Consider the following 27,467-nt stretch of genomic DNA (forward strand, 5'->3'; position numbering starts at 1 on the left):
GATCTTACTGGAATGGGTATTTCTACCACATCAGCCTTCAAAAACTATTGTGACTAGAACTGAAATGATTGCTATGGTTTTGTGCAAAAGCAGAAAATGGATTGTGATGTTGCAAGGTGAAGAGCCATTCACGCAAGACCATTTAGAATGGAGTTTAACCAATAGTACTGCATTACAAAATGCACTCTTAGGCTTCACAGGACAAGTGTCAATCCATTATCCCTCGCATAGACTCTTGACTACATTACAAGACCTTCCTCTATAACACAGACCTCGGTGTCGCTCTACACCAGTGGAAGGACTTACAGTCTTTACAGATGGATCAGGAAAAACAGGAAAAGCTGCTATTGTCTGGAAAGACGACAGTGGCTGGCACTCTGAGGTGCATAAAGTGACAGGCTCACCGGAAATTGTAGAATTATCTGCAGTAATAACAGTCTTTAAAAAATGGACAACACCATTTAATTTGGTCACTGATTTACAATATGTTTGTGGGGTCGTGCAATGTCTTGAATATGCCTGGCTAAAGGAAGTTAATAATGTACAATTATTTTCTCTCTTTAAAGCATTGAAGGAAGTTGATAATAGAAATCATGTTTTTTATATTTTGCATGTGTGTAGCCATACTAACTTACCAGGTTTTATTACAGAAGGAAATAATCGTGCTGATAAGCTCACTCTACCCCTTCGGAAATCTCCGGTCCCAAATAAGATGCAGCAAGCCACGGCATCCCATGCATTCTACCATCAATCAGCGAAAGCATTGAAGCGACAATTTCAACGTTCATGGACAGAGGCACGACAGATCCTACAAACATGTCCGGACTGTCAACCTTTTGCCACCATTAGGCACAACGGGGTTAATCCAAGGGGCTTACCTGCTTTGCAGCTCTAGCAAACTGATATTACACACATCTCCCCGTTTGGGCGATACAAATATGTACATGTCTCTATTGATACATTCTCTCATGCCATGTCAGCCACTGCCTGCTCTGGGGAGGAATCCTGCAATGCAATCCGGCATTTCATAGGTGCATTCGCAGCCCTGGGTGTACCACATAATATAAAGACAGATAATGGGCCAGCATATACTAGTCAGAAAACGCATCAATTTTTTCATCACTGGGATGTATCTCATGTTACAGGAATCCCACACTCCCCCAAAGGTCAAGCGATAATTGAGTGGCCTCATGCAGTTCTCAAGGCCATGTTGGAAAAACAAAAAGGGGGAATGAGAGACGAATCCCTGCAGAACAGGGTTAATAAAGCACTATATACGTTAAACTTTCTCAGCCCTCGGGAGCAAGAGGAAAATCCCCCTATACTGAAGCATTTCTTACCTTTAGGAACAGGAGACCAGAATGGCCGAAAGGCGAAAGTATGGGTAAAATCATTACAGACGCAACAATGGGAAGGTCCATATGAGCTATTAACATGGGGGTGAGGGTATGCTTGTGTCTCCACAGGTAACAGTACCAGATGGCTTCCAGCATGATGCATCCAGCCTGACCTGAGCCGTCACAAGGAGAATTTGGACAACAGTGCTGTTCATGAGGAGGACTTGAACAATAACATCGAGACCGTTACAGGGGAATGCAACGAATGCCAGTAACCTCCTGGTTTGAAACAGGTGTCCATAAGACACAACACTCGATACTGGGAGAGCCAATAGCAATGCACACAAAAAGCGGTGCCTGTCTCAGAAAGCCTATGCTCTTCAGCTGGAAGAAACAATGAGAACACCTTGTTTAATAGCAGGAATAATTTTTATGGGCATATGCTCCAGTGTTCACACCATTTAGACTTCTGTGACAGAGAGGCATAACATATGGGTAACTATGGCTAACGCCACAGGACAGAATACCACTTGTCTGTCTGTATCATCTGCAAATAGCCCTCTCAGAACATCCTTGGTCAATCTGCCCGATAACGCTAGGGCGGCAACTCTGTGTAAAACTACAGCAGCCATGAGTGCTGAGTGCTGAACTACAAGAGATGGAACTTTTGGGATCAGTAAAGATGGACTTCTGTCTACTTTTTAACTATTCAGGAGCTAATGTTACTAGAGGGGTAATGATTGTAAATGCTTTAAGACCTATACATCACAATGACACAGCATGGTGTAATCATGCAAGCACTAACATATCAAAATCCAGACAGCATAAAACGAAGCACATATAGCTTTGACTCTGACTGCCAAGACAACAGAGAATTTTGGAAACCAAGTGAAATTATTGCTGCTTCAATCTTTGCACCTGGTGTGGCAAGTGCCCAGGCATTAGCTATGCTAAATAAATTGGGCTAAGCAAAAAAACACAACTGCATGGCACTATCAACGCTGCTAACTGATGTAAATTCTATATGCTACGCTAGTTTACAAAACAGAACCACTGTTAGCCTGCAGAGCACATATTTGACAGGCCTTGTTACATGGCCTGGCCATGCGTGCAGCAATGTCTAGTCAGTACTCTTTCACCGAATCTGCTGAGGGTATAAACAGAGGTGGCTCGGAGTGGAGGAGAGAGAAAGGACCCAGAGCTCACTCTACGAACAACAGGGGACGTCCTGAAGGTGCTGCGCCTGCCTCCCCTCTCTGCTCTGACCCCGCTGATCATCATCCTCCTGCTCAGCTGTGTCTTCGGCGTAGTCGGGTTGGTAACAGAATAGAGCAGCAATAGATTTTTTATTATTAGAACAAAATCATGGTTGTCAGGATTTTGATGGGCTTTGCTGCATGAATCTGTCTGATCATTTGGAATCTATTCACAAAGTATTCAAAACTTGCAAAAAGGAGTACAAAAACTGCAACAAAGTGATGATTTTGATATATTCAGAAATCTTTTTGGTGGATTGATAAAAGCTTATTACAAATAGCTGTAGGATGCTTATTCACTATTTTTATATATGTATTTTGATCTATATTCTGTATGTGTTGAAATGTGTGTAGACTTTAATAGATAAAGCGTTGAAACAAGCCTTTTTCATAAACAAAGAAGGGGAAGATGTGGGTATTTCGCAGAGCCAGTACAGTGTCAGTGAAAGCACACCGACCTTGGGGGAGGGATACAATCGTGCTCGCAGGAAGAAAGCCATGGAATGAGAAGGGAAGCTTTAAGAAACAAGACATTGTTAGCAGAATTTATGGCTTGTTTCAACAGAGGCTTGCAAAAAACTAGTCACTGCCCTTGTAGATAAGAAAGTTACTGGAGTTGTTATGTCTGTAATAGTAGAAGAATGCTGTAGTAGAAAATCACTAGAAGGTAGTGAAACTTAGTTTCGCTTAGCAATCATGAATATATATAATGCGTGATCAGTAATTTTATTGGCTAAGCTTGTGTGTGGCATAACTGGGTGGTTGCTATCCTTGGTCAAAATCAGAATTGTGATACTAGGCATTATACTAGGCATAATCATTATCATTCCGTGCTTGGTCACCTGCCTGCAAAAAAAATTATACAGAGAATGCTACATCAGGAATTTCTACTATCAATATAGTAGAAAAACAAAAAGGGGGAAATGTGGAGGCAGAAAGTGCAACGCAGCTGTTTGACATTGACGAATTTAGGCTATGTCCTTGAACACCGCTCGCTCAATAATAAAAAACAGCAACTAGAACAAGATAAGGAAATACCAAAAGCAAAAATAGTAAAGACAACTAAAAAACTATAACCAATCCAAATGAAGCATAAGGTGCATGAACAGTATATTGCTACCAAATTAGATAATTAAGTGTGTGCGCTTTGCGTGTAACTTAGACAGAGTATAAAAGACTAATGCTGACTAACAATAAAGGTCTCTGGAACACCATCCACAGAGTCTGTGTTTTTACTGTCACAGGCCACCTCAGGAAGCAGCTGGCCTGAGTGCTCCTGGTGCTGAGCTGGGCTCTGTGTCCCAGTATCCATGTTTCCACCAGGCACCCTGAGAGCCTGGGTGAGTGCTCCCCAGCCTGGGCCTGGAAGTGGGACTGCACTTTTGTAGGCTTTTAACTGCACTTTTTTTCATAGCACTTCAGGTAGAACTCACTAAATAATGTTTTTCTGCCAAAAATATTGAAGGTATGCAAACTCCAGTTTTTTTACTGGGAACCAGAGGATGCTGTTGTAGAAAACATCTTTATTTGTTTGAAAACCCACTGTCCACCAAACATTAATTTAGTTGTTTGCTTTTTTTATCAGTCCCATCTGAGTGTGGTGGAGACATGAACCCCTTTCTTAGAACACTGGCTAGTTTAAGGCTCAGTTTAGTCCTCCCCATTTTTGTGGCTCTTCAAAATTCTCCTTGTCATTTGCCAAGAGCCTGGTCGGTGAGTGAGATTCCAGGTTGTTAAATATTCAACCAACAGAGAAAACATCTCCCCAGATGAGTGGCAGTGCTGAAACAGAGATGTCTGTCTCCTCGTTTCATGGCTGCAGGGCCAGTTGTAGCCAACAAGCTTCTCGCTGGGCTCTCAGTGCCCGGCAAGGAGATGGAGATCAGTCTGCAGCATTACAGCAACTGTTTGCATACAAACCATCAGTCACCCCCCATAAACTCTTATATAAAACAAGACAAGTTGGGGAACAGTCCTTGAGGGAGATGCTTGGAACAATAAAATCCTCTTTCTAATCATCTCAGGGCAGAGAGAAAGCAGGGATTATTAAATGGCTTTTTATAGATCTTGAAAACTAGCCAGATCCCAAGGCTCGGCTGTTTCAGCTAAAGGCTTTAAATCAGCCTGAGTGAGCTGAGGCCAGGCAGCTGAGGCAGCTGAGCTCTCTGCATGTTTATTCCTGGCAGAGGGGCTGCCTGCTCCGTGACACTCTGCTACGGCCCTTTGCCATGTAGGAACGGTAATGGGCAGCAGCATGTGGCAGAGCACAGGTAACCACGCTGCCCGTGCCTGGAGGGGCTGGTCGGTCACCTGTGCTGGTTCTGTTGGCTCTTGAGTCCCCTTCTCCTTGCTTATCACAAGGAGACACTTGGGAGTGCCCAGCCCCTGCAGTCAAGTCAGTCATGGCCTTCTGCTGAGGTGATCAGTGAGGGGCCAAACGTGATACTGCTTTTCATGCTATGGGCAAGGATATTTATTAGTAAAAGGTTTGTAGATCCTGCAAAGGATAATGGCTTCCTCCTCCTTACCAGCTAAACCTAGTTTCTCCCATATCAGCTAAACCTGGGTGATGCTGGCTGTGGGTTGCAGGGCTGAGGGAGGGCAGGCAAGTAGTGGGGATCCAGCTGGAGAGGAGAGGGAGAGGGAGAGGGAGAGGGAAAGGAATAGGGAGAGGGAAAGGAAGAGGGAGAGGGAGAGGGAGAGCGAGAGGGAGAAGGAGAGTGAGAGGGAAAGGGAGAGGGAGAGGGGAGGCCTTGTTTGAGGAAATCTGCCTGCAGTGGGGAGGGACCTGGACCTCGACACATTCCTGTGCTGCTGCAGTTGTGGTATGAGCTATGTGCACTGGGGAGAAAGTGCAAGGGATGATTTTTGCACACACACCCTATTTTAAAAAAACAACAAAAAAACAACAAAAAAAAACCAGACCACTACATGACAGAATTAACAACCCTACTGTGGCCATCTCTCCATTATTGGTGTTAAGGTCCATGGATTAACTTTAACACAAGGTAATGAGGGCCTATCAAATAGGAAGGACCTTACTAGCTGGTTAATACAGCTATTGGAAAGGAGTCGTTGTAGGAAACATCAATGGGATGAATCCCAGCAACGGTTGACTCAGCCATAGATGGGGCAGTGAGATACCCCCTGCAGATTCCTCCAAGTTTCCCTCATGCAGGACCTTAAAACCCCACGACCCCACCCGTGCTATGTGGCCACAGCCAGCTCTGGGTGCCTGCTCCTCCGCAGCACAGCCCGGTCTCTCTCAGAGCATCCTCTCCCTCTCTCCAGGCTCGCTTGTTTCAGCTACCTCCGCTTTCCGGCTGAAGCAGCTCCTTTGCCACAGTGCCATCAGGACCCACGCTTTGGCCAGGGGGGGTGAAGGGGACAGGCCCAGCAGCCCTGGGAGACCCTGCCGTCATGCAGGCCAGGCAGCCTGTCCCTGCAGCGCCCCAGGTAAACACTCTCTTTTTGCCTCAACTTGGTAGCAGTTCTTCTGAGGAGCTGCGCTCGGTGGTTCCCCTGCCCATATGATGCAGGGCTGGCTGTGGGCTGGCAATATTTTTGTTAGTTAGGAGTGCCGTGTGGGGAAGGAAACCCTCCTAGAGAAACCCTGCCACTGCACAGCTAAAGCTGGAGTAGAAATTGCGTCCATGGAAGGGGGCAGTCTTGCACGAGACATGGATGGGCAAAATGAGGCACTATGTGTCTCCTTCACCATTTTCTCTGACCTGGGAGGTCACCCTTTCTTCCAGGAGCACTGCTTTCCATGTACCTGCCACCAGTTTCTAAAGAGCTCCCATTTCCCTTCATGAAACAATAGTAGCTCTGAGGCTAAATCAGTGAGCAGGAGCTGAGATACGCTTTCTGAGCAAGACCATGGTCCAAAATATTTTTCTCTTCCCTCAGGCACAACTTCTGTTTCCATGGACGTGCTGTTCCTGTTGCCGACTGCTACCTCTGTCCATTGCAATTTGCTTACACACTTCTGCATGCACTTCTAATTCTTGCGTTGCTGAATGCCCTTGAGCAGCTACGGTGCACATCACTCCATGATGGCTGAAAGGTTGTATGAGTTCATATGCACCCTGTAAAAGACCCCGTTTACTTTATGAGAATGAGCTACAGAAAAATACAAGCTATATGAGACTTGTTACTATTAATTTCAGCATCGCTCACCTAAAATGATTCTAGATCAGAGGTTTCCAATAAACCAGCTCTGAATGATTGCCAATGCAATTCTTCACAGGAGTGAGAGATGAGAATATCTCTTCACACCTGTGTGCACACTGGTAACGGACATTTGATTTTGTCCTGGGGGGAAAATAAGAGTCAATGCTGAATGGCTGGTGGCCGTTTTCTGTGCAGCCCTGAACAGCAGCATGTGGCAGAGCCTGCCTCACCAGAAGGCACTGAAATTACTCAGTGACCTCTGTTTTCCTGAACGCTGCCCCATATGTGCAGAGCAGAAAACTTCCTGCCCACGGTTTGTGTCAGCAAAGGTTTTGCTTCTTCAGTGACTCAAGAGGAGTAAGTAAAGGGTTGAATGCAGAGGTACTGCTTGCCCACACCTCCTCTTTGCTCTGAAACGTGCCTCATCCCACAGCTGAAGCATGGGCTGTCTTATTGGGTTGGAAGGTGCTGAACTGTGTGTTGCCCTCAGGACCATATAGCTGCCAGGGAAGATTGCCTTAGATGATGTATTAGCAATAAAAGACCTGGCCAATCATCCCTGAATTATTTTGTCCCTGATTCCTGTTTGGCTACTTATCAGGGTTGTCTGAAGCCACTGATCAGGACTGGGGCACGGGATGCAGAAAAAAAAAACTTCCTATGGGAATATCTAGAGATATTCTTGAGAGGACAGTTCTTATGGGTAATGAACTTATGGTAGGTCATGGGCCAGACTATTGAGGATGTCAAGTCAGCAGAACACCGCTTGAGGGAAAGGACTCCTGCTTGTGCAGGATTGTTCTAGAGCCATTAGGCTCAGTTTTGCTCCACATGGCAGAGTAATGCCTGGACACTTGAAATTCAAGTCTCTCAGCCTGATTGTTTCTCAAAGACCCAAAAAAGACACTCATAGTCAGACATTGAAGAAAATAATTATTTGTTAAATTATTAGCAAGCTGCTGTGAACTGTTATTGCCCATAAATGTTTCCACTTGTTTTCTCTTTCCAGAACCTTCCCCTGGTTTGACCTGACAGCTGCACAATTGAGAGAGTCTCCCTTTCGCCATCTACTAGACAAGAGTGAGCTTGTCCAGTGTCATCTTGTTCTACTATACCAGGCACCCTTTGGAGATTGGCCTACAAAGCAAAGATCAGCACCAAGACATCTCTTTCTTCAGCTGTAGTGAAGCCTGGTGTGACACTGGGCAACAAGTCTCCATTCTCCACAGCTACTTCTGACATTTTCTCAGAAATTCCAGAGGAAACTGCTTGCTATGATTCTAAATTCCCGTAAACTACAACAAAGTCCATGGCAGAATGCTTTGGTGAGATCTCATCCCACCCTCTTCACAGGAGTAAGGGGTGCAAGAACCAGCACTGTCCACTTTTGGACTCTTTAAAATATTCCAGCCGTTAACCCTATGTACACATTTGGTTCTACAAGTTTCACTCGCTAGACTGCTCAGCAAACTTGCATCTCCCCTGGCTGCCTGAGTCTTGCTTTATTTTAGACTGAATTTGCTTATTACATCGTCATTTTGGGCTATGAACCGCTTCAGTTTCACTGGGTTTCTGTTGCAGTTTCAATAGAAAACTGAATTACAAAACCAAATTACAGTTATTTTGCAGGGGCTACAGCTTTGGTGTAAATAACTAAAGAGGATAGGATTGGGCTCAGTCTTTTTTTTTTTTTAAATTTTATTTTTCCAGGGGGGAATCTCAAGGAAGCTGTTGATGCCAGACAAAATAGTAATGATTTAGTTAGGAGCACTCTTTCTGTTTAGCCAGGCTTTAATCAGCACTTATTCATAGCTCCTTACTGGTGATAATAAACCCCACCACCACCACCACAGACTATGTGACACTTCTTTCAAAGAAAAAGGAGGTAACTGGATATTCTGTCCAAATCCATCCAGGACAAAGTATTTTTTATTCCCTGAATTCTCTAGTGTAGCTTACAGTATTCTCTTATACTTCCTGCCATCATCTATCATGTGTTTCAGTACTGTTTACTATGATAAACCACTGCCCTGTTTTGCCTCACAGGAAATCATTTCTGCGGCGAGGCCAGGGACTAGTCGTGCACGTTTTAACTACGCCCCTCGCTTAATTATGATCGCTGACAGCAGCTGCCATATCAGTTATTGTATATGCCATTTATCTTATATCTGGGCTTTACAGTGAGTCCAGTCTTCAGACACCAAAGCCTGGGAGAAATCTAATCACTTGAGCTGCAGGGAAGTTGTTATCAATCACTAGTAATTAAAATATGTCCCTGGTTTGGTTTTTTTTTTTTTTTTTCCTTTTAAACCAACTGCGAAGCAGAAGTGAAAGACAGACAGTGGTACAGTCTGATTTATAGCTTCTGCTTCACTTAGTTCCTGGAAGCAAAAGAAAGAGTGCAGAAAAGAGCCAATGTGGGAATGTGTCTGCTGTCCTCAAATGGCTAAGAGCTGCAATGGCCTTTTCTATAATCAGGAGAAGGTGGAACTGAACCTCCTTGGATAAACTGCAAGGCAATAAGGGTATATTCTGCTGTCACTGCTGGGCTTCTCAGAGAGGTGGAAGTGCGGTGTGAGTCTCTTAATCCTGCCTCTGGGTGCCCTGTGACACAGGGAGAGCATCTGCTTCTACCCTAGTCTGGGCTTGATGCAAAGGAGGAATGGTAGTATAGGGCTCCAGTCCTGCTTCTTGGATAAACTGTGAGAAAGTGAGGGCATCTGCTTTCTTTCCTGATCTGGACTTTCGCTCCAAGAAGAGACCCATGTTGTCTCTGTATGGGAGGGCAATGGATCTGTCAAAGAGCGGCTCCTCAATCCCCAGCAACTCTCGCACGTGTCGTGAAATCTCCTGAAATACAAGACAAAACACCAGAAGTTCTCATTTCATGGGGCAACAGCTAATACCCTTCATTCAGTGTCAGAGAAGCAAGAAAGAGAACTTAATTTCTGAATTTTGGAACAGTTTCACACCTGAAGTTGCAAGTTGAGAGGTATTGGAACCCACAAGCCCTGTGTGACATAGTAAAAGCAGAGTGGACCGCCATTCTTCACATTTACTGTGGAGGATGGCATCACATCTGGTTTCTTAGTGGCACAAATAGCTCTGCTTTCCTCTTTGCACTTGCAGAACAAACAAGTTATGGGTGAATGAGCTGGAGTCTATTCTGCCTAATGCAAAAACATCGTTGTTTGCTAAGTTATATTGTCAACAACAGAGTCTATACACAGAAGAGGTGTAATTAAACCAATAAGCCCTATTGTTCATTAAGAAAATGATGGGTGACTGGCTGTCTGAGCCAGCTGGAACTGTCATTGAACAGAGCGTTGCCGTTATTTTTGAAGTAACTTCTGAGAATGTAACCTGATTTGACTGCAGCTTTGAAATACAATTTCAAGGTTTTACTGATCTTTCACAGGATTTGCTCAAAACCTTCCCCCAACTTTCACTTGATTATGAAGAGCAGTAGCCTACTTTGTGTGATATCAAAAGAACACCAGACTAGTATCTTCAGCAGTTTTGATATTTAAAATACCGGTACAGTGGAATTAAAACCATCAGTAATTTCACTTGTCCATGCTGGGTGACTTCCACATATTAATTCACTGTGTGGGTGAACTCTACCAAAATGCCATTTCCCCTAAATTGCAAAATGTTTCTATCCCACTGAGCTGATGCTATCACATTTATTTCTATAGTAACTATCTCAGTTTTGACTGTTCACGGTCTTTAATTGATATTTCTTGCTGGGAAAGCTGATGTGCCCAGGATTATGGCCTTAACTTTGCATCTGCTCTAATACACGCTTCCTGAAAGACCCAAAAGGCCACATCATGCTCAGAGCTCTGCACGCTTGGATTCTTTCAGACTAAAGTTCTCTAGAACACAAATAACTAGTAGGATAGGGCATGATCTTCAAGAACATCTAAGTGCCACCGAAGTCTGTGAGGTGTTCCCAATTCACTTGCAAGCCTTGGAAAACATGACAGACAGTCTCATTTCCAAGCTTGCTGCAGTATGCTGGCTATCGCTCATCCTAGCCCAGAGGAATTTCAGTTTCTCCAGGAGGAAAAATGGGTTACAGTTGGTATCTCTAACCTGTGCCTTAGTGTTTCTCAGCAGTTAAACTACCACCATACGTAATCCTTATATCCCAAAGTGAAGGTGCGGCTTACAAACTCTGCAAAATTCTTGGCATCTTTGGTAAGTGCAAACGACTATAAAGATTCTATCTGCTTCTACTAGAAATACTCTTGAAGGGCTGCTGTCTGAAAAACTAAGCATTGTAATTTGATGCCTTCTCCAACCAACAGGCAAAGTCATGGCACTAGTCAATGTTTTTGGTGGCATGTTTTGTTTCAAACAAGCAGTTAAGACTGTGCAGCCAGACAGAACTGTGGTGAAACGGCTTTTTGGTACTCTGGAATAAAACAAATAGTGTTCATACTGTAGTCATTGGAGCATAAAGATTTTTCTCTCTTCCTGGTTATTTGAACTTCTACCTTGTGTCCTGTGGGGAAAACAACTTTAAATCATGATGCGAAACAAATGATTTGGCTCTGTAAGTGCAGCCCCAAGTTCTTCTGTGGTTTCCATTGTGGGGGGAGGAAGGTAATCAAATTTAAGTCAACTTGCTTATTTTCTGAACCTTGAGGAAGCTTTGGAAGGTCAGCCTGTAGCCCCAAACTTCAGTCTAGCTAGCTTAAATATCAGTGTTTGTTAAAGAAAATATGTAGGTTTGAAAGGAAAATAACCAGACAATTACATGTTTATAAAATGAGGAAGAGACAGAGATGCTCTTTGTGTTCAGCAAAGCGTAAAACAAGGAAGTAATAATGAGTTGCCCTTCTGCTGCTTGAGATCAGTGGCACAACAGTTACAGGGTAACTCTGACTAGATTTTCAGAAGTTCTACAAATCAGTAAGTGGAAAATTACTGAAAAGAAATTCAGGGGAATATCTAAGAAAGGTGCACGCATCTTGGTAAGCAATTTCATGGGACAAGAAGAGCAACATAGGTTTAAAGAAAGACTAAGCACTTCTGATGCACGTATGGTGTCCTAGAGAGGAAGCCTGCGATCTCCAGCCGGCTGAGGATTCATACCCAGAAAGAGTCAAGAAATATAACTGTCTGGCTCAACAAATTTAGTTGTCCAGTTTCAGGCTCACTCTTTGAATACGCAGTCTGCCTGGGCGGACAGGCTATACCCTAGCTTGCTCTCAAGCAGAAAGGGTCAGAGCTGGGCTCCGAGGGGCTGAGGAGGGAGCTCCGGGACCGCAGCCGGCCGCACCTGCATGTGGCCGAAGTCCGTGACGCCCATGGCGGGCAGGTTGGAGCAGTTGGCGAGGACGAGGCGGCGGCCGGTGATGCCGTTGGCCCTGAAGCACTCCTGAGAGGGAAGCAGAGGGAAAGGCGGGTGGGCCGCGGGCCGCCCTCGGCCACTACCGACCCCCCTCGCCACTCACCCACACGCACTCACACACACACAGAGCCCAGGGCCACCGGTTCAGGCGGCGGTGAGGGCGGGGGCTTCCCGCCCCGGCCGGCAGCCCCGCACCTCGTACTGGGGGAAGCCGAGCCGCGCCACCCACTCAGCCACCTCCGCGGCGCTCCAGGCCAGGAAGGGGCAGGCGGGCCGCGGCCCCGCTGCGCCCTCGGCCGCCGCCAGCCCCACGGGCCCCGGGCTGGGCTCCATCGGCGCCGTCCCAAGGCCGCCACGGTAACGCGTCCTTCCAGGCCCCGCGTTCCCACGGCAACCGCCACTTCCTGGAGGTGCACCCCGTTTTCCCTTCCGCCACTCCCTTCCACTCCATCAGCCTACCAAGCCGCCTGCGTCCTGGTCCTACTGGCTCTGCGGAACTCAGTTTCGATCGGCTGCGTTGTAGCGGGGGGGGCCTGAGGGTTAAGCACCGAGGCACCACCCTCTCCCTTCTGCCTGGCTCGCGGGCACCCGCTCGGCTCTTGCCGCCTCCTCGCTCGGGTGTTTCCGCCGCCGGCGGCCGCAGCGCTTCGGCCCCGCTCGGCTCTTTCCGCCGTGGCGGGCTGCCGCCTTCGGCTCCGCGCGCGCCTCCCGCCCGCTCAGCCCTGCCGTGCCCATGTCGGACGTGCTGGCCGCCATCGCCGGCTCCCGCTTCGAGCCCCCGGCCGCCGGGGCACCGGGCGGCCGCGGGGGCTCCGCGCCCCGGGACCCCTCAGGTAGGGCTCGGCCAGGGGAGGGGGCAGCCGGGCTGGCCGCGGCGGGTGGCGGGAGGGGCTCGGCCGGTGTCCCTGAGGAAGAGGACAGCTTCCTGGGGAGCTGCCGGCGGTGGGGCGGCAGGCCCGGGGCCGCCTGTTTTAGCGGTGGCCTTGGGGAGAGGGGGGATGCCGCGAGTTTCCCCCTTTCCGTGATGGGTTTCCTCGTTTCTCGCCGAGAAGCCCTGTTTCCACGGGGGCGGTTTGCTTCGGTGAAAACGCGGTGCCCCTTGGGAAGAGCAGCCTGGGGAATGAGCCCTTGTGTGCCGGGCGGGTTGGGGGCCGTGGGGGGGCGGCAGGGGCTGTGGCGTCCCCGCGTACCCTCCTGCCGCTGGCCCCACGCCGCTCGGCTCGCCAGGCACTCGAGCACCTGGAACTACAGCGGCAGTTCCCGGCGTTTCTTCCCTGCAGTGGGAAGAGCGAGGACTGATGGAGGTTTGTGAGAGACAGGGTGCTTTCCCCGGTGAAGCTGGCCCTGTCTAACAGGGAGCTGGACCACCCCCACCGCGCGGACCCTGCCGTGGGCTGGGGGCCCGGTGCTGTACGCCCCGTGGGCTGGAGGTGCCTCCCAGCTCCCGAATTGACTCCGTGGAACGGCCAGCGGCTGTAAGGCATATGTATCATCAGGGAGCTGCGAGAGCTGGAACTTGTCCGTGCCCTGTTCACTGCCTTAATGTGACCAGGCAGCCGGGCTGTGGAGCTCGTTCCGCAGTCGTACGGGGACAGAGCTTTCCCAGAGTTCAGGAGACTCGGGGGAGACCAGGATCCATCTTTATAGACAATTCTTTTAGCAGTGACCTAGGAATTTCCATCTCGTCAGTGCCGTGTGGGAACTGCCAGATGATTGCTTTTTCCAGGGCTTTGTCAGCCCAGTTTTACATGATGAAATTTGGCCTTGTTCTGTCCTTCTAAAGCCACAACTCATGGTTTCTGAACAAACCCTGCTTCTCAGAGTGGTTCTGTACCAAAAACATGCTTTTTTTTTTTTTTTTTCCCTTTCCTAGGGTTGAAATGATTAAAAATCTTTGTTCTGCAAGGTGCTAGATACAGCTCATAACATGAAAAACTGGTTGGCACAGCTCTTTGTTACACAGCCACGTGACCTTGTCAACATTTGAGTGCTGGCTGTAGTTTTTTCTCCTGTTCATGTATTCTAAAGACAGAAATTTATTTCACCTTCTCTCCATATATTCTCTTTGTTGTTAGAAAATGAAGACTCAGCCCAAAAGACAGAGCCCGCAGATCAGCTGGTTGATTCTTTGGAGTCCAGTACTTCACAGAGCGGGTAGGAAAATCTTTTTGTGTGTTGTGGCCCACAAGCATGACAGTCTGTTTAACCCCTCTGACCTCCTCTGTATGGTAGTTGATTCTGTGCAGGTGAAGAGAAGGGACTGGAGACTGAATTGTCTGCTTTGGGACAGTATATACCGGCATCAGTATAGGAGGGGCTGTTCTTACAGGCTTAAAGTTGTTTTAAAGCTTACAAAATGATGAAGTGTAGTTCATGGCTCAGCTATTCAAATCACAGAATTGTTCAGGTTGGAAGGAACCCTGTGAGATTTTGTAGTCCATCGTAAGAGCTTATAAACTTCCAGCAGGAAATTTTCTCTATCCTGTCTGCAGGATACTTCAATAATGAAGCATTACCCCTGTATAATTCTGGTGGAAGCCGAACAAGAAAACACCTTTTATGGTTTTCTTGGTGGTTTTTTTTTTTTCTTCACCCTTTTGTTTTCTGTGCCACTCCTTCATTAATGCTGCTGATCGACCCTGTTATCAGATGTTTGGCTTGTTGTTATCTATTGGGCATGTGACACTTGTGGCCCAGCTGTTGCATTGGTTACAAGCACCAATACCGCATGCAGTGGAGTTTCATTTGCTATCGTACATTGGTTGCACAGGATACAATTTCAGAAATCTGTGAGTTAATTACATCAGACAGTAGATAAACCACAATCTCACTGAAAAAGAGAGGAAAAAAAATTATAGGAAAAAAAAAACCAACAAACCACCCTACTTACTAAAGCAGCAGTTTGATAGCATCTTGATGCTAATGACATCTGTATCAGCCTTCTTGACCCAAATGTGTTCTTCCATACCTTTATTATGTTCTCTAATTTTCTCCAAATAGATTAATATAGACTGTGAGCAAAATGGCCACAGTAGATGGCGGGTACTTGTGAAATTTGTCTAAGTTAGATCTCCTTTGAAAGGGATGAGGGTGGTCCAAAAGGGTTGTGTGAGGTGGAATCAGCTGAACTCTGTCTTTGTAAATCTGCTTGTAAAGCTTGTGTAGCTCTTGGTTATCTTTCAGTGAGACTCTTGGGCTTCAGTGGTGTCTGGAGGAAAAAATTCCCAAGCTGTTAGCTCCTATGTTGATGGAGAGCATTTTGAGCACATGTGTGCACCTGTGGTAGCAGGGGACCAAATAGCCCTTCTAGGGGTGATCATGCAACTGCTAAGCTAAAAAGCAAATGGGCTGGAAAATGACGGCATAGAAGTCCAAATTTGTCCTGGGCTGCCAGAGAAATTGTTATGGATCACTGTGACAGTTCTTCCTTTAAAAAATTGCCTGCTCCAAGTGTCCCTTCTTTTCTTATATTGTCCATCTGTTGCCATTTTGTGTATCCTGGTATTAAGCTCATTTGAGTTGTTCTTACAGACCTTCTGGTCGATTATGCCATTTCTAGGAAAGGAAATTACACCACTGAGAGAATTTAAGTAAGAAATTGCTTTATTTCTGGATAAAATCTGTACCCCCATAGGAATAAAGATTTGGAAACAACAGCTATGTTTGCCCTGTTCTAGTCTTCTCTATGGATATAGCAAGGAATATGTCTGAGTTGAGCTGTGTATATTTTTTTTTAATTATTTTTTTTAAACTATTCCACATTATACTGATAGTCTGCTCCCTTGCTAATGAGAATATTTCTCATTTAGGAACGGAGACATTTGAGGAGATGCACATGTTTTCCTTTACTACTGTGTTCTCATGATTCTGATCCTCTAGACCAAAGCAGGTGACATTGGTTTTATAGTGCTGTGAGAAGGCTTTGCTTTTCAGAAGGGCAACTGCTTCTATTGTTTGTAAAGACTAGGTTGCTTCTCACATAAGTTTTTCATAGTATCTGAGAGTGTGACAGAGGAGATTCTTCTGGCATCCATCTGAGTTCATCTGAGATAAGTCTTTCCAGCTACAGACAATACACAGCATTTTAAAAATATAATTTAGAAGAAAACCTTCAACAGAGAATGAATGACAAAGATGGTTCCTTTCTTGCCCATTCTTTTCCTGCTATGTATATTTCTTTTTGTTCTAACGTGTCCATCTCCTCGTCACAGTGCAGTACTTGGACTTCTTTGCTGTTATTGTGCTGCTGTTGTATGTCTTACGGCTTGCTTGTCTGTGCAGCGTATTTGATTATGGCAGAGAGACACCTGGGTGCATCTGGGTGTATCTCTTGGGATTGCTAATAGGAAAGGCATAATGGGCCACTTAAATAGAGGGCGTTTTCAGCATGGCTGTTGAAACTGTTTTGAATCCTTTCACTGATCCAGTTGACCTCTGGTGGAATATGCAGATATCATGTAGCAGCTGGCATAAAAGAAGTGGTCCTTTCTTGGGCAAAAAAAAAAGTTGCTACTAATTTCTGCACTTAATACAGCGTTGGTGAGCTAGCACACTATGGAGCGAGTGCAGTGAATGATTGCTGTCTAAAGGATGGTAAATATGGAATATCTCACTGAAGTTGCTCCCTCTGACCCACATGGAAGACAGTCACGTAGAGATGAGGACAGGACAGGGATGCAGAGGGCTCTTTGTGCGGTTGGCAGGTGCTGACCACAGAAGCTGGTTCCCTTCAGTCCATTTGAATTTGACTTCCAGAGCAGAGTGATTACTCTGCTGGCTGTGCCCTGGGTGCAAGTGCTGAATTGTAATGCTTCCTTCCTCCAAAAGGTCACAGATTGGGCCACTCATGAGTGCGGGTGCAACAGAGGACTTGAAGGAAGAAGCTGGTGCTTTGGAGGACCAGGAAGTGTCTGAACTAGAAGAGAAGCTGCCTGACAAAATCCAGTCCCTCAAGGAGGTAGGTGGATGTTTCTTATGTCTGAAAGCAAGGACAGAGGTGCAGCAATAATTCTTCCACCCAACTGCTGTGCTTATGGTTATGGGACTGAGGCTTTAAGGATTGTGTTAAGACAAAAGTAGTATTAACATAGATGCAGTTATATTTTTTTCTATACATTAGCGAGAGGTCAGTGTTAGTCTAATTTGCAAAATCCCTCTTGTGTCTTCGGCTAGTCCTTGCTTCCTTGCAGTTTTTGGCTCACTAGGGCTTCAAGGTTATTTGCACTTTCTGCCTCTTGTCTGGGGCTTCTGGGAATTCCCTTCTTGCAGATTTATGGATGAGGGAACTCAAAGTGACTCTGCTGTCTTTTGGTTTTTTTTTTTGGTGAGCAGCCAATTTGTTTGCATTACAGGTACAGTTGGGAAAACCTGTGCAAGTGGCACCCAGCTCAGGAGCTGTGAGTTTGCATATATGAGGAGAGAGGGCTGGCCCTAGTGAACCAGCTGGACTTTTAACTAGGATGTAGCAAATGACAGCTTGATTGTGGCTGTAGTCTAGATGCACACAGAGCTGAAAGGCTCTCCCTAGAGAGATCGCACCTTGGGAATTCTTTCCAAGAGCAGTCAGCTAAATCTGTAAGGCTGTTGCTTTGTTGAGTGGTGACAATTAACTTTGAGGCAGATGCAAAGATGTGCCTGCCCAGGGACTCCTGGGAAGGCCGAGGGGTGTGTAATTTGTGAGACTAATGCAGCATTTGACTTCAAAGTTCATGACTTTGGTGCTGGGGGGGAAATAATGCAGAGAGGTGTCTCGGAGCCAGCCGGTTCTTTTTAACTAATTGAAGCTTCTGGAGAGTCTGACTTGGCTTCAGAAAGATGCCTGAATTACTAATGAGTTGTTTTAAATCAAGCTGTAGACTTTCTTACCAGGGTAATCTTTGTGACAATGTTTATGTGCTTTGTGCAGGAAGCTGTTTGGACAAGCAACTACCATGTACCTCAAGGAGCAGGGGATATAGTCATGATTCAGTCAGATCACACTGGTGCTGTGGATATCCTTTCAGCTGAGCTGGAGACTGCAGACCTCCTTGGGGAGCAGAGGAAAGGTGAGTCCTGAAGGGAAAACACTTACTGGGGCCACTTTTGAAGTGCCTGCCTTGGCTAGAGAAGAGCAGAGGCTGTCCTGGTGACACTGTTAATTCTTGTTGGAAATTTGGGCTCCTGGCTAGCGAGTGGGAAAACTTCACATCCAAGGCTTCTGGGAGCAGGCTCCAGAATGCAAAATGCCTTATCAGAAATAGCTTCACTGTTTTCAGATATCAGTTTGTCAGTAGTGAAAAGCCAGGTAAGCCCACAATCTTTTTCCCTTGTCTCAGCTCAGCCTCCCCCTCTGGCTCCACCCACCGTGTGGACCACTGAGAAGATGAAGGAATTCAAAGCCAAGATAGGAAAGGAGAAGAATGGCCGGATGGTGGTGAAGCGAGGCGAGGTGGTGACAGTCCGTGTGCCAACCCATCCTGATGGGAAATGCATTTGCTGGGAGTTTGCTACAGATGACTACGACATTGGGTTTGGAGTCTATTTTGACTGGACCACGGTTACTAGCACTGCCATTACTGTTCAGGTCAGCGAATCCAGTGATGAGGAGGATGAAGAGGAGGAGGAGGAAATTGAAGGTTAGTGCAGAGCTTATAAGGGTTAATCTGTGGTGCTTGTTGCCATGCTGCTGAGAGTGTCTGTCAGACACTCTAATTTCCATCTACTTTGTTTACTCAGCCCACTTGTTATCTCTGCAGCCTTTTGGGTTCTTGGTTAGGCTGTGATGAGAAAGCATTTAGCCCTTCCTGTTTCAGTATATGTCAATGGCTGTCCTTCTCCAAGAGCTTCTTAAAATGGAACATACTGAAAAATAAAATCAGAATTCACTTGTTCAACTTCTAGCTGATAAAAAGAGTAGGGTCTGAAATTTTAAGTTGGCTGTTTTTCTTACCCTCTCAGACTGAGAAATTTCTCTTGGGGAGTAGGAGCAAAAAGATTTTGTTTCTGGGACGTTGTTTTCCCCAGTATCAGTAGCTACTACTGACTGCATGTGAGAGGATTGCTAGATGTGTCTTTGTACTTGCGAAATGTACAGCGATGGTGCCTGTTCTGTGGCTTCAGTGTATATGTGACCAGTGTAGCTGGGGGGCTGGTGTCTGAAACTAATTTTGTAGGCTCTCCAAAGAGGAGTAGGTTCCTGTATGAGGAATCCTCTTGGATGAGTGAATTGAGAACATGAGACACAGTGAGGTCATAGCTAAGATCTCTCCTGCCTTTCTCTCCTCTTTCCCATTCAGGACTTGCCCCTGTTGGTGATGTGGAAAGGGGCTCCAAAAGCTATCTGCGGAACCGCTACGGAGAGATCATGCCCGTGTATCGAAGGAACAGCCATCGAGAGGTGCAGGCAGGCAGCCATGAGTACCCAGGCGAGGGCATCTACCTGCTGAAATTTGATAACTCTTACTCTCTCCTCCGCAATAAGACTCTGTTCTTTCACGTCTATTATACTAGCTGAAGAAACGGGAAGGGGCAGGGACGGCAGGCAGGTAATGGTGAGTGTAGCAGGCTGCCACCCAGCCCTGGTACCGCCTGATGGGCACTGCTGTGTGACAGAACCAAGGCACAATTCTGCCGGCTCCTCTTCAGACACTAACTGGTTTGTCCCCACACGCTCCTTCCCCGCTGTCCTGATGGAGAAAGGTAGTTGTGACTGCCTGGTTGTCCACAGGCAGCTGCTCTTTCTGTAAAACTTCGGGAGGTCTGCTCTGTGCAGGCATTGAGCTGGGCCTTCACGTCACAGCTGGTAAATGCCCAGAGGTCAGGTTCGAGGGGTCGTGGTTTCCATCTGTTGTGATGGTACGAAATGAAGTGAAAATATTCTTGATCTGTTAACTATTTTGTGAATAACTTTTCTGACTGTCCTGCTGCATCTGCATCACTAGAGGGCAGCTGTCAGCTGCAATGAGCAAAAAGCACAGCTGGCTTGTCACCTAGCCGCTGATAATCTCATCTCCTACCACCACTACATGTCACCAGCAGCCAGTGCTTCCTTCACTCATGTGGGCAGGGGCGCAGCTGGCCAGCGGCAGCCTGTGCTGCAGTGGCTAGGCCTTGCTACAACTGGCAGGCCCCAAATGGTAGTCACAGCGTGTGTTTGAACAAGGGGCGGAGGGAGGGTGCACACCTAGGAAGCCCATAGGAAGATTTTCCTACAGGCTAAGAATTGCATGTTTTACGTGTTGATTGCAGGGATATGTGGATGATTAAAACTTCAGTGACCACCAACAGTTTTTTCTGTAATCCAGATGCGAAGCAGAAGAAATTACTTGCTGCTGGGCCGAATGAATACAAAAAGGTTGGAATACAACCAATCAACATACAGGAAGTGTTTCTCAGTAGCAGCACATTGGTTCACTGGTATTGCTGCCAGCTGGATAATGCCGTATGTAGCAACCAAAAGGCTCCCCAGAGAAGTGTAGCTTGTCAGCTGCTATTGCTGTTGCAATATTGTTAGAAAATAACATCTCTGCTCAGAAACTAGAAAGGTGTGAGATCTAACCAATCCTTTTTGTGAACCAGAATCAGCAAGGATGTTGCTAACCCTGACCACATGGCAAAGGCTGGAGTTCTTTGGCATCTTTTGGTGGCTGGCGATGGCATTAGTGATCACCTTCTGCTCAAGTACTGGCAGAGTTGAACAAGGATTAAGTTAATCCTTCAGAGGTGAATTTTAAATGATGTTTATGTGTAACTGTTGTTTATTTTAATACTTTTAACTCGAAATCATTCTCTTTTCTAAGAATACTGCTGTATTTACATTTTGATACCTCTTTGCAGAGACACAAAATGGCTGCATGCTGATTCTAGTAGAGTTCTGAGCTTTATTTTTAAATCCTCCAGGTAAAGCACCTCTACTTGGTCCGTTCCTTCTACTGAGAGGGAATCATGGACAAAATTATTTTGCGGTAGTTAAAAGCCAAAGATTTCACTCTCATAGGAGGGCTGCATATTTCCTAGTAAGGCTATATTGTAATGCTGTGCGATTTGCTGCATATTCAAGCCCTTTTAGCTATCTCTGCTTTCTTATTCACTGCCCCAGAGCACTTAGTAGGTTAAAACAGTAAGAGAGTGGTCAGTCTACGGTAGAGCAGCCCAGGCTGGGAGCAGGAGGAGTGGAAATGCAAAGAACACTGTTTGGAGCATAGTGGCTTTCTGGGTGAGCAGGCAGGGGGCAGAGTTTTTGCTGCTTTGGGCCATGAGATGGGGAGAAAACAGCTGCCTTTCTCCAGAACAGCTGCCTTTCTCCAAAGAGAGAGAGTGCACACGCGGGCAGGGGAGGAACTGCAAAGCTGCCGTATTCAAGCAGGGGCAACCATGAGATAACCTTGCAGGGAGAAAGAACAGTAGGGCTTGGTATCTGTCAGAGTAAGATGCTCTTTCATTTAGTAGCTTGGGGAGGGCGATTCCTTCCTTTAGCCTCTCTTGGGGGAGGTGAAGGATCATCCCATGGCCTTTGTACAGCACTTGAATCAGACCTGAGCAACTTGGGTAAGGCACTCTCCTTCCCCATCCCCCCCCCCCAACCTTTTGTCTATCAAGCTTCTAGACACTAAACAGAAGAAGATAGAAAAGACCCTTCAGTCTGACCACAATGTCAGTGCTGCCCCACTCAATGACTGCCTTTGATCCTTTGCTGTGAGATCTGCAGAACCCTGCCGTGCACTTGCTGGTTAATGTATGATGCGCTGTCTGGCACCCACTCCACTTCCTAATTAGGATTTATTTACGATGAAGGGAACTCTGACCTGTGCATACATTAGATATTGCAGAATTATTGATCCTCAGTTGCACAGCTTATTGCAGGCTAGTGAATTATTTCCACTAAAAAACTGTTTCCTTTGTAATGTGGCCTCCTAGTTGATAACTCACAGCTGCTTCCCCCTCCTAGCTGTCTGTTGTTCTTACTAAGGTTCAAAATACATTTAGTCATTTTGTAAGAAGTTCATAAAGCCTGCCTCACAACCAGTTTTGATCACTCACTAACACAAATAGTATGTGCCAGTTTTCAAGCCTTTAGTTAGTGGGTTTATTTAATCATAGAATAGAATCATAGAATCATAATGGTTGGAAAAGACCTCTAAGATCATCAAGTCCAACCGTCAACCCAACACCACCATGCCTACTAAACCATGTCCTAAAGTGCCACGTCTACAGGGGTTTTTTTATCACCTCCAGGGAGGGTGACTCCACCACTTCCCTGAAAGAATAAGATAAGTTGCTCTGTAGATGGTAATCCTGTTGCTCGGTTCTAGCTTTTTGAAGTGTGGACCAACCTTTAATAAGGCTCAGGTCACCTGTTTAACTGTGCCTATCTCCTAATCTCATTGACTTAAGCCCAACAGCAACATTCAATATGGCTTGTCATCCCAATCAGCACGCGCCCAGTCTGCAAATGCAGTGTGCCCATAGACAGGCCTGCTGCAGTGGAACTGAAAGCATTCAGTGTGTGTTGTTTCACTGTTTAAGTTTCCCAGAAGTATCTGGTATCTCCTATGAACACAAGATAGTTTTAGGCACAGACTATTTCATCTGCAGGAAACAGAAGCTTTGCAGTTGTTCTTTTTCTTTTTTTTCTTTTTTTTTTTTAATTTCCACATGACATGAGTGGACATGTTGTTTCTCAGGTAGCATTCATTATCCCGGTGACAACTTCTCTTTGGAAGGATATATAGTCTTTACTCATTTTCTGATAAACCCAATAGCTTGGCTGTGTGGCTAGTGATTAATGTCATTCCCATTCAAAATCAGACCTGTAGTTGATTCAAATAAGTAATCTTAGTTCTCAAGTGTCCTTTTTTTTCAGTTTGGTGTATCTCCTGGATTTGTATCCAGTCCTGCTATCTGGCTGAGGCAGTGATGGAAACTCTTATTATTTTAATTGGAGACCTTTGGAACTAGACCTTGGGTCTAGAAAGAAAAATGAATTTAAAAGGCAGTTGCACTTCAGAGAAGGAAATTAATCCTTGAGAAAGGAAAATGCCTTCTTTGTTTCTGTGGAAGGAAGACTTCAAGAGAGGTTTTTAAAATGTTTTATTCTTGTAAATTGCATCTAGAAATCAAAAAAGCTAAATCAAGGAAGATGCTTCTTTTGCATTTTGGGTTTGCTTTTGTGAAAGCACAAAATTGTTTTCCATTTTGTTTTGAATATAATTTAGATCTAGAGATAAGATTTACGTGTTCAGATAGAGATATGACAGTCCTGTAGTGCAGGACTTAGATAAAAATTAGCTTGTATAATTATTTATAATAATGGTAACAATCTGTTGGGCATTTTTTATGTCTAAGAAGGTCATAAGCTCTTCACTGTATTATCTTTTTTTTTTTTCCCTTTAGGTGTAATGTAGCAGCAGGAATTTAAAATAGATGTGTTTTACTGAGGACAGAGTTAAAATTGCTTAAATCAGGGACCACTTGTACTGATTTAATTTACTCACAAACTCTTTGGAGGCCTGTAATATGGACTCTTGTGAAATGTTACTGGTGTCAGACATAGGCTACTTGCAAATTAATGCTTGGGACCCATTTAATAGTTACGTAGATTATTATTGGTAATGAGCCATTTCAATGCACAGGTAAGATGAAAATGCGTAAGAGGAAGAGTTTAGTTGTCTGACTTCAGGTGTGAAGAAGAAAGCCGAGTTACTATGCAGCTGAGTCTAAAAGACAGCCACACACCTTTCTTTTTGGCTCTACCCTGTGCACTTGTCTGCTTGTAACTGTGCATGTAAGCTTCATCTGTGGCCTGCAGTGGGTCAGTTATCGTGGTGCTGGACCTGGCAAGGTGGGTTAGAGGTGAACCTTGTCACGTGTCTAGTTGCTGAAAGACTTAACTTGTTCTTGTGGGGAATTAGGGTAGAGAATGTATCCCCAAATTAGTACTTTTATCCCCGCTGCTTAAACCCTTCCTTCTTGTCTCACTACCGCTACTAAAGCCCCTCTACAGAGGATTTATCACAAGGTGCCTTAGGAACAAGGAGCCTGTCTGAAATAAGAGCCATAGCTGTCATTAATCCAAGGGATTTCTTCTCCTTGTTTCTCTGCCCATATGGGTAGAGGGGAGGCACTTCCTAAGGTCAGGCAAGGAGAGCCCCTGTAGGCTCTTCGTGGAGATTTAAGCTGTTCATTAGACTGCCTTGTTGCTGTAATGAGTAGCAGAATGGTGTTTGCGTTTTCTGGCACCATAAGATCTTTGCCTTTTAAAATCGTATGCTGCTGTCAGATATCAAGGAACACCAGAGGACTACTTTTGATATGCTAATGCTAAACCTGAGGACGAGAGGAACACTAGATAGACATAGACGAGCATTCCTTGTGGCCATTCATCATTTTTTCCTAAACAGAGTGTTTGAATCCAGCGTTGTGAGTGGAGTGTGCTTATGTATATTGAGGTTGGATAAGAGACCAAAGCAACAAAGATTTTTTTATTTAAAAGTATGAAAGAAAAGACTGTTTCTCCTTTTCTCATATCTTGGAAAATATTGTCTGTGACAATGTCATGTAGATGTAGCAGCCTGTTGTTATAGGAGAGGGATAAGGGTTTTAAACTAGAAGGAGGTAGATTCAGACTAGACATCAGGAAAATTTTTTACAATGAGAGTGTGGAACACTGGGACAGGTTGCCCAGATTGGTGGTAATGCCCCATCCCTGGAAACCTTCAAGACCAGGTTGGATGGGGCTCTGAGCAACCTGATCTGGTTGAAGGTATCCCTGCTCCTTGCAGGGGGGTTGGACTAGATGGCCTTTAAAGGGCCCTTCCAAACCAAACTATTCTATGATCTCAATTGGTAGAATGAAAAACTAGGAACTTATTGTGTTAAGTACACTGGCTAATTAGACTGTGACAGAAGCCAGGAGTTTAGCAGGAGTCAAAAGTGCTAAGTCATTTATCTAAATAAGTTATTTGCAGTAAATATCAATTAAAGTTTTAGAAGGTACAGAACACTGCAGAGTTCAAATACGTATTGTTAGGAGGACAATTTTCTGCGAGGTTATTCTACTTTTTGCCTCCAAAGAGTCTGGCAACTTATTCTGAAACACTGGTGCTGTTGCAGCTGAAGACACCACATCAGGCCGGATGGATGGTGGGTCTGACTCCCCTCAGCTTTTCTGCGTTCCGTTCTGGATTTTACGCGCTGCTTTCCCAGAAGCTTCATCAAAAGAAATGCACCTTTATCAGACAGGGAGGGGGGAAGAATTTTGCAATCCATCAGTGAGAGTTATCTGGTTTAAGCCCATCTGGACTGGTGAATCAAGTCCCTTGGGCAAGAAGCTGGATGCCAACAATTAAGCTCAGAACTAAGGAGGCTTTGCTAAATAATGACCTTGAGGTTTAGGAGCTGCACTAGGAAATTATAAATAGCTGGAGATGGTCTCCCGGCAACCTCCAGGATGCCCTGGTGGCTATCTGCTCTCCTCAGCTCTCAACTCACCCCTCCAAGCTGCTAGCGTAGTGTTTTACTGGGGAGTATCTTGTAGCTGGTCATACCTTTTTCAGGCCTATATTCTTGTGAACTGTGATGGTTGTCTGGCAGTCTTTGTCTATGTGATGTGAATGCTTTTGATGTCCTGTGATTTCAAAATTGAGTTCTTAGCGCCAACCGTTTGCTTTTTATGTCCTCCTAAGATACAAATTTTAAATGGAGGAGAGGATATTTTAACAAAATGGGGCACTGAACCTCTTGCTGAAGGGCATGTATGAAGACTATATTTATAATGTGTTTGCACTCCTTCTACACTTGGTTTATATTGTTTATATTTGATGTGTTGTGGCTGATTTGTAATAGTATATTGGAACTTACTCCCTTTAAATAAACTTTTCACTATGCAACCAAGAACTTTGTCTTCTGTTTAAAGCAAGTAAGTGTCTTCATGAAAAACTGAACTACAGACTTTCTAACAAAACAAGAATACAATTAAACTTAATTTTATGAGCAAAAAGGTGGCAAGTACTTAAAATGTACTTTGTAGTGTACTGGACATTCTGGTTGCAAATGGGTAGGAACATGCTCTGTTGTCAGCTGGTGGTGATGGTTCAAGCCAGGAAATTTTCTGTCTATTAAAATGACTTGCTGAGATGTCTTTTTTTAATTCTTCAAATTCTGTGCAATGCTTAAGATTATACTGAATGCCTGAAGAATTGCAGGGGAACAAGCAAGTAGCCAAGCTCATATAATAGATACGGATAGAGCTTGAATGCTTTGCCCTCCATGCTTCATATTGCTACTTTTCACCCCCATTTGCAGAGATCCCCTACAGCTAGCTATTCTGTTACTTCAGCTTTCAGTCTGAAGGATTAAAAATCTCATCAGTTACCAGGTACTAATTAAATTGTCTAGAGAAAAGTGTTTGCCCTTCATAGCTCCTCATAGCTGCTTGCCCACCAGCTTTATCTGAAGACTATTTACATGGCCTGAAGGAAGCACCCACTGGTCAAAATGAGGAATGATAACCTGCAGCCTGAGCCATCCTTCCTTGCCTGTCTCATTATGAAGCTCAGTAAGACACGTTCTCCAGAAGTTCAGTTGTCTCTGTTCTGGTCCTGCATTTCCTTGGAGCACTTTTTATAAAATAATTGATGGGCAGGAGCAATCATAAAGCAAGTTGATCAAAGGGACAGATAACTCTGCCAAGTTAAAGACATTTCATCTTCATCTCTCTCGAAGAGAAACAGTGCTACAGCTGTTTGATTACCATGCACTCACTGTGAACCCCTATCCTTGTACTTGGCTTAGGCATATGGCCAAGAGGAAAACTAAGCAACTTAGTGGGGATGCGGGAAAGCGATGTGAAATTTCACAACGTTAGTTCTTTCCCACCCTTTCTGTATTTTTCTGTGGTTGGGCTGTAGCAGGAACACCCTAATCACGAGCTGCTCAGTGAAGGTCTTGCAGCAGGCTTTGCTGGCCCTGCCGGGGAGGTGACTCTTCCCTTGTTCAGCTGTGCATGGAGAACATCCTTCTTTGGCTGCTGAAGCCCTGTCATTGCTTTTAGTGGTGTTTGATTTATCAGCTGCAGTTTTGAGCTCAGCAGAGCTATTCATTGTTACACAGGTGGTGTTGGATACACAGTGGAGTCCCTATAGTAACACATACACAGATTTAATTGTTTAAGGAGGATCTGACACCATCCTGCCTTCTCTTGGTAGCAGGCCTGACTGGAGAGTAAGAGAAGCAGGTTTCACATCTGCTCCTTTTTATGCGAGCTAAAAGAAATGTGTACAGATACCATCATTTAGGAATCACCACACAAACTATCCCTCCCTGGTAAGGGATGTGCGGCGTGGGCTCTGGCAGCGAGTGTAA

General features: G+C 45.3%; 3 protein-coding genes across 5 annotated transcripts in view; 1 reads left to right on the plus strand and 2 right to left on the minus strand.

Moving 5' to 3' along the window:
• Positions 1-27,467, minus strand: part of GSTZ1 (glutathione S-transferase zeta 1) — a 106,949-nt gene that overhangs the window by 57,793 nt on the left and 21,689 nt on the right. The gene's annotated exons all lie outside the window — the stretch shown is intronic.
• Positions 8,728-12,461, minus strand: SAMD15 (sterile alpha motif domain containing 15). The gene is made up of 3 exons (XM_086748551.1): positions 12,324-12,461; positions 12,057-12,155; positions 8,728-9,616 (listed from the first exon to the last, which is right to left on the minus strand). The coding sequence occupies exons 1-3, from the start codon at positions 12,459-12,461 to the stop codon at positions 9,350-9,352; spliced, it is 504 nt and encodes a 167-aa protein (XP_086604677.1). The 3' UTR covers positions 8,728-9,349.
• On the plus strand, positions 12,722-19,620 carry TMED8 (transmembrane p24 trafficking protein family member 8). Of its 2 annotated transcripts, none has more exons than XM_086749851.1 (6): positions 12,722-12,961; positions 14,204-14,282; positions 16,956-17,085; positions 18,034-18,172; positions 18,443-18,742; positions 19,403-19,620. In XM_086749851.1, exons 1-6 carry the CDS (start codon positions 12,862-12,864, stop codon positions 19,618-19,620), a joined length of 966 nt encoding a protein of 321 aa, XP_086605977.1. In that variant the 5' UTR covers positions 12,722-12,861. The 2 variants fall into 2 exon arrangements, with proteins under 2 accessions (XP_086605977.1, XP_086605979.1); XM_086749853.1 differs by having other exon boundaries at positions 18,443-18,690; positions 19,403-19,571.

The sequence above is a fragment of the Chlamydotis macqueenii genome, chromosome 5 (assembly GCF_036417535.1).
Source record: "Chlamydotis macqueenii isolate bChlMac1 chromosome 5, bChlMac1.mat, whole genome shotgun sequence".
Lineage (NCBI taxonomy): Eukaryota > Metazoa > Chordata > Aves > Otidiformes > Otididae > Chlamydotis > Chlamydotis macqueenii.

Excerpts from the sequence above, each read along its gene's own strand:
- SAMD15 (XM_086748551.1), bottom strand. The coding sequence starts at position 12,461 with ATGGAGCCCAGCCCGGGGCCCGTGGGGCTGGCGGCGGCCGAGGGCGCA. Across the intron at positions 12,156-12,323 it reads TCGGCTTCCCCCAGTACGAG|GAGTGCTTCAGGGCCAACGG; the intron begins GTGCGGGGCTGC and ends CTTCCCTCTCAG. Across the intron at positions 9,617-12,056 it reads CGGACTTCGGCCACATGCAG|GAGATTTCACGACACGTGCG; the intron begins GTGCGGCCGGCT and ends CTTGTATTTCAG.
- TMED8 (XM_086749851.1), top strand. The coding sequence starts at position 12,862 with ATGTCGGACGTGCTGGCCGCCATCGCCGGCTCCCGCTTCGAGCCCCCG. Across the intron at positions 18,173-18,442 it reads CCTTGGGGAGCAGAGGAAAG|CTCAGCCTCCCCCTCTGGCT; the intron begins GTGAGTCCTGAA and ends CCCTTGTCTCAG. Across the intron at positions 18,743-19,402 it reads GGAGGAGGAGGAAATTGAAG|GACTTGCCCCTGTTGGTGAT; the intron begins GTTAGTGCAGAG and ends TTTCCCATTCAG.